General features: G+C 39.2%; 1 protein-coding gene across 1 annotated transcript; it reads left to right on the forward strand.

Moving 5' to 3' along the window:
• Positions 1–2263: 2263 nt before the first annotated feature.
• Positions 2264–3211, forward strand: LOC110586228 (olfactory receptor 8B3-like). Its single transcript, XM_021696419.1, is given in 1 exon segment — positions 2264–3211. A coding segment is annotated over 1 exon segment (948 nt).
• Positions 3212–5811: the final 2600 nt, after the last annotated feature.

A 5811-nucleotide genomic window follows, 5' to 3' on the forward strand; every position in this document is an offset into this window, starting at 1 on the left:
TAAGGTCCTCATCACTGCTGCAGCCCAAGGAATGTCTTATCTTGTGGGATATATTTCAAATTTGCCCTGAGGAATGTTTAATCCCCTTGTAATTTTGAGGAGTCTGAGAATAATTATTGGGAACCATTTTAGTAATGGTTGGGTTTTAAATTATCCTAAGTATAAAACCCATATGAAGGACTTCCCAAATATTTTTCTTGACCTCTGCTCTTTTTCTCTTTACTCTGTCTCTCATTGAGTTCACATATTGTCATGGCTTTAACCTTTATAGAAATAATCTCTAAATCTTTTTTTTTTCATATTCTGGTCTTTGTCTTGAACTTTATTTAGCCTTACTTAGGCTGTATACTTCTACTTGGATGTCCAGTTGGCAACTCAGGTCCACCATGGTCAAAACTGAATGTATACGTTTACAAATATTTCTACTCTTCCTGAGTTCTCTGTGTCTATAGTAACGCCATAGTTTATCCATATGCTAGTATCTTTGGCAATTTCTTATCTATTTCTATCCCCTTTGTGAGAAGTCCTGATGAATCTTTCCTTACAACATCTCTTGCATTATATTTGTTATATATATATTTATTTATGTATTTATTATATATTTACTTATAATAATACTATAATTGCCTCTCATAGCTCATCCTGCCTCCAGTTTCTCTTATACCAGTCCATCCTACTGGCCCTCCACCATATTAATCCTTCCAAGTCTGCACTTTGATTATTTCTATCCTGTGCCAAAATAGGAATAAAAATCTTGAGTGGTTTAATGACTTCTCATAATAAGTTGACCTTGATTTTGGCATTTGAAAGCTTCCTATACTGATCCAAATCTGACTTTCGATCTGATTCCATGCTGCAATCCAGAGGAGCGGAGGGAGGGGGGCATTGGGACCTCTCTGAGAGCCTGTGAAGGTAAGTCCTCTATGTGACATTCAGGGAGAAGGGAAATTACATTCTTTCTTTGAGCTCAATAACTCTTATCTGGATGGTATTTAAGAGTTCAGCAGTGGCCTTTTCATGTGCTATTGCCCCACATTCAGGTCTACAAAGAAAAAACATTGGTACTACATAAGCCTTTGCCTGTGCGGCTAGAATTCTGTTATAGTATCCATTATAAGTTCCAGGAAAGATGGGAAAAGGATCCTCATTCATATATTCTTCTATTATACAAATATTTATTGAATACTTACTATCTATGTCAAGTATTGCTCTAAGATGCTATGGAGATAGCACTGAAGAAAATAGACACAATCTGTTTGGAGCTTAGATTAAATGTAAGTGTATGTTTATATGTGGTAAGAACAAACAATAAATGAAAAAATGTGTAGTATTTCAGATAGTGATAGGTGCTAGAAAGAAACCAGTGTGGATGCAGGAAAGATCATCATGTTTTTCTATTAGGGGATGTACCCCATTTGGTAGGAAATTAAAATGTATGGGAAATGCTATACTTCCACTGGTCAATGTTATTATCATGAACTAAGTTGTAAATGTAGACTAGGTGAAAATTGTTTTCCACTGCAAAGCCTAATCTCTGGGGAAAACATAGGTCTTCCAATTTTTAATCAGGTCCTTAGGATTTCCCCACTCATGGAAACCCCTTGGGTCATATTAGCAGATGGATCTTCTGGCACCAGCAGATGATATTTACTACCCTCTAGTCTGAGAGGACACTGGGCAAAACCACCATCAGTAATCATGATCCATAACTCATGGCTCTTCAGAGTCGGTGGTATTGTTTTCTGGCATCTTCAGTCTAAAAGTCACTCAAAACAAAAAAACAAAAAAATCTCTGTTTTGGGTTGTTAACTCCTAAAATTAATAATAAAAATCCCACTGTCCAATTTTGAAGTTCTGATGCAGAAGGGTGAGTGTTGGATTTTATCTGTCCTGCTATTCTTTTTCCAAATCTTTTCTATGAGAGCCACAGGATCCTTGAAATGATACATCTCCTGTTGAGATGGCAGTTGTCTCTGAGGTGGGACTGGTGGACAGTCAAAGCAGAAGTGCAGCAGAGATGCTGCAGAGTCAAGAGACAACAGGGTTCCTGAATTTTATCCCAATGGAAATTGCCTTTTATGACCTTTTGATACACATCTTTAAACAATCTCTCAGCCTTTATACAGTGGAGACAACAAAGGCACACAGCAGGGTGGGTTTGAGTTCATTCTCTCTTTCAGGGTCTCAGTCTCATTTTGGAGGGATTGGGGGGAGAGAGCTGGGTACTCATTGTAATGTCACCCTTTGTCCTGTTCTCACAGATATGCCTTAGGGAAGAATGGCCGCAGGAAATGACTCTTCAGTGACTGAGTTTATCCTGCTGGGTTTAACACAACAGCCACAACTCCAGCTGCCTTTCTTCTTCATTTTCTTAGGAATCTATGTGGTCACCGTGGTGGGGAACATGGGCTTGATTATTCTGATTGGTCTGAACCCTCACCTGCATACTCCCATGTACTACTTTCTCTTCAACCTTTCCTTCATCGATCTCTGCTACTCGTCTGTCATAATCCCTAGAATGCTGATGGGTTTTGTAAAAGAGAACATCATCTCTTATGCAGAGTGCATGACACAGCTCTGTTTCTTCTCCTTCTTTGTTATTGATGAGTGCTGTATTTTGACATCAATGGCCTATGACCGGTATGTGGCCATCTGTAAGCCCCTGCTTTACAAGGCCATCATGTCCCATCAGGTCTGCCTCATGCTGATGGCAGGAGCGTATGTAATGGGGTGTGTGGGTGCCATGGCCCACACCGGGTGCATGCTGAGACTCACCTTCTGTGGTGACAACTTCATCAATCATTACATGTGTGACATACCTCCTCTCCTCCAGATCTCTTGCAGAGGCACCTACATCAATGAGCTGGTGGTTTTCATTGTGGTGGGTATCAGTGTAATAGTGCCCAGTTTCACCATCTCCATTTCTTACACGTTGATCCTCTCCAACATTTTCCACATCCGTTCTACAGAGGGCAGGTCCAAAGCCTTCAGTACCTGCAGCTCCCACATAGTTGCTGTTTCTCTCTCCTTTGGATCATCAGCATTCATGTATCTTAAGCCTTCTCCTAATGGGTCTCTGGATCAAGATAAAGTATCCACAGTTTTTTATACCATCATGGGGCCAGTGATGAATCCTTTTATCTACAGTCTGAGGAACAAAGATGTTAAAATTGCACTGAGTAAGACTTTGAAGAAAAGAGTGTTCTCCTAAATGGAAACTGTGTTAGTTATAGATGCCAAATCCTAGTAAGGGCATGCAGTGTATGAAGCTATGGAGAGAACAGTAAGAAATCAAAATAGAAATGCAAATGATTCAAATAATAGGGTCAATGAAGTTAATTATTTATAAATCATTTCACAAAGACAATATAAAGAAGAGGAGGACCAGTTCTTTATCTTTTCATAGAAAGTAAAAAGGACTTCATTTGTCATTCTCCTGCTTATTTTCAGAAGTTATAAAGTTGTAAGTATAAAAGGTTGAATGGTAATAAATCCAGAAATGGTGAATGGTGAGATATTTTTGACTGAGGCATGTCTGGAATTCCTATGAAACTTTGTTACGGATATATGGACTTTGGTGGACTGTAGATTTCGCCATTTATTCATTCAACAAACCTCCATTGGAAGACTATTGAGTTTAAGGAACTGAGGGTAGTCTTTTTGAGTGCTGTAGGGGCTTTTGTTTCAGGAGATCCTTTTATTTCCTAAAAGGGGATAATAATGGGGATATGTTCCTATCACTCTGGTCTCTGGTCTCTTTTCACTTTAGTCTCAAGGGAATGTGGTAAAGCAATATTTCCTTCTGGTCTCTGTTCCTAAGGACAAGAAACTGAGATAACCTTTTAGAGCCATCAGGAGTAAAGGGAATCTACACTGGGTTTTACCTCTTGGGACTTTAGGGCAGGAAATAAGACTTGCTATGTCTTCATTGGGAAGAATTTTACTAGAAATGTTTGCCAATTATTAGCAGAGGAATATGTATTCTTTCCTCAAATGGGCTTCCAAACTCTAATTCATTAGCATTCAGCATTTTCCCCTTATTATTTTCATTATCCACTTGTGTCAGGTTTATATGCTACAAATGATATAATTTTACTTAATGAACAAATAGAAGCACTTATCCTGTACTGGACTCTGTTTTTAAACTTGAAAAGATACAGAGGTGAACAAGACAGACAATGTGTGTACTCTTACAGGGTTCATTGTCTACAGTAAGGTAGACCTGGGGTGCACATGGGCAGGACAAGGAGACAGGTAATGAGCATATGTGAATACATCAGAAAAATGCTTCACAGAGTCTTTGTTGTTGTTGTTGTTGTTGTTTTTTGAAGAGAGAGAATCTCAAGCAGGCTCCATGCTCAGCATATAGCTTGACATGGGGCTAGATCTCAGAACCTTGAGATCATGACCTGAGCCGAAATCATGAGTTGGACACCTAACCAACTGAGCCACACAGGTGCCCCTGCTTTGCAGAGTCTTAAGTTAAGGTGATGATACAGGGAGTAACTGTGTGGTTACTTTAAGTTGGGTGGGAGTGGTTTCAGCTGAGTTCTCATTGAGAAGAACAGCCACATGTAGAGCATTCCAGGCCAAGGGGAATTGTGGCAAGTAATCATGGTGATGAGTACAAGGGACAGAAAACAGTCCATTGTGACTGTGACTTAGTGGTAGAAATGTAAGTATTAGGAAGTGTATGTAGCATGTAGGAAAAGATTTAGGAAATGAAGGTGGAGAATCAGGGTTGTGCAAGTCTTGAAAAGAGTAGATATTATCTTAAGTTCAGTAAAAATCCATGTGATATTAATCACACAAAAGGCCTTACCTCTGCTTTCCCCTCTCCTTTTGGGAGGCCCTGTCAATTATTATTTATAAGTAATCTTGGAGAAAAGCTCAGTATTCCATGACTGATTTCTAGTGAAACTCATGAAGCAGTATATCTTAAATAACACCAAATTGCTATATCCTGCATGAGAGATTTTTCTTTTGCTAATTTTGCATGCTTAAAGAAGATGAGTCAAAGTCTGTAGGATGTCACCTGAAACAGAACATGAGTTATGTGGAAGTACCCTTGATCTTGTCTTTTCAAGTAGATATAAACGTCCTGAAATAGAAAGACTTTTGAATTTGAAGCCATGCAATCATGTTTGATTCCAGATTCTGTGATTTTTGTATTCTAAGCTCTCTCAGCCTTAGTTTCTTTTTCTTTTTTTATTATTATGTTATGTTAATCACCATACATTACATCATTAGTTTTTGATGTAGTGTTCCATGATTCATTATTGCATATAACACCCAGTGCTCCATGCAGAACATTCCCTCTTTAAAACCCATCACCAGGCTAACCCATCCTCCCACCCTCCTCCCCTCTAGAACCCTCAGTTTGTTTTTCAGAGTCCATCGTCTCTCATGGTTCATCTCCCCCTCTGATTTCCCCCCCTTCATTCTTCCCCTCCTGCTATCTTCTTCTTCTTTTTTTTTAACATATAATGTATTATTTGTTTCAGAGGTACAGATCTGTGATTCAACAGTCTTGCACAATTCACAGCGCTCACCATAACACATACCCTCCCCAATGTCTATCACCCAGCCACCCCATCCCTCCCACCCCCCACCACTCCAGCAACCCTCAGTTTGTTTCCTGAGATTAAGAATTCCTCATATCAGTGAGGTCATATGATACATGTCTTTCTCTGATTGACTTATTTCGCTCAGCATAACACTCTCTAGTTCCATCCACGTTGTTGCAAATGGCAAGATTTCATTCCTTTTGATGGCTGCATAATATTCCATTGTATATATATACCACTTCTT

The sequence above is a fragment of the Neomonachus schauinslandi genome, chromosome 11 (genome assembly GCF_002201575.2).
Source record: "Neomonachus schauinslandi chromosome 11, ASM220157v2, whole genome shotgun sequence".
Classification (NCBI taxonomy): Eukaryota; Metazoa; Chordata; class Mammalia; order Carnivora; family Phocidae; genus Neomonachus; species Neomonachus schauinslandi.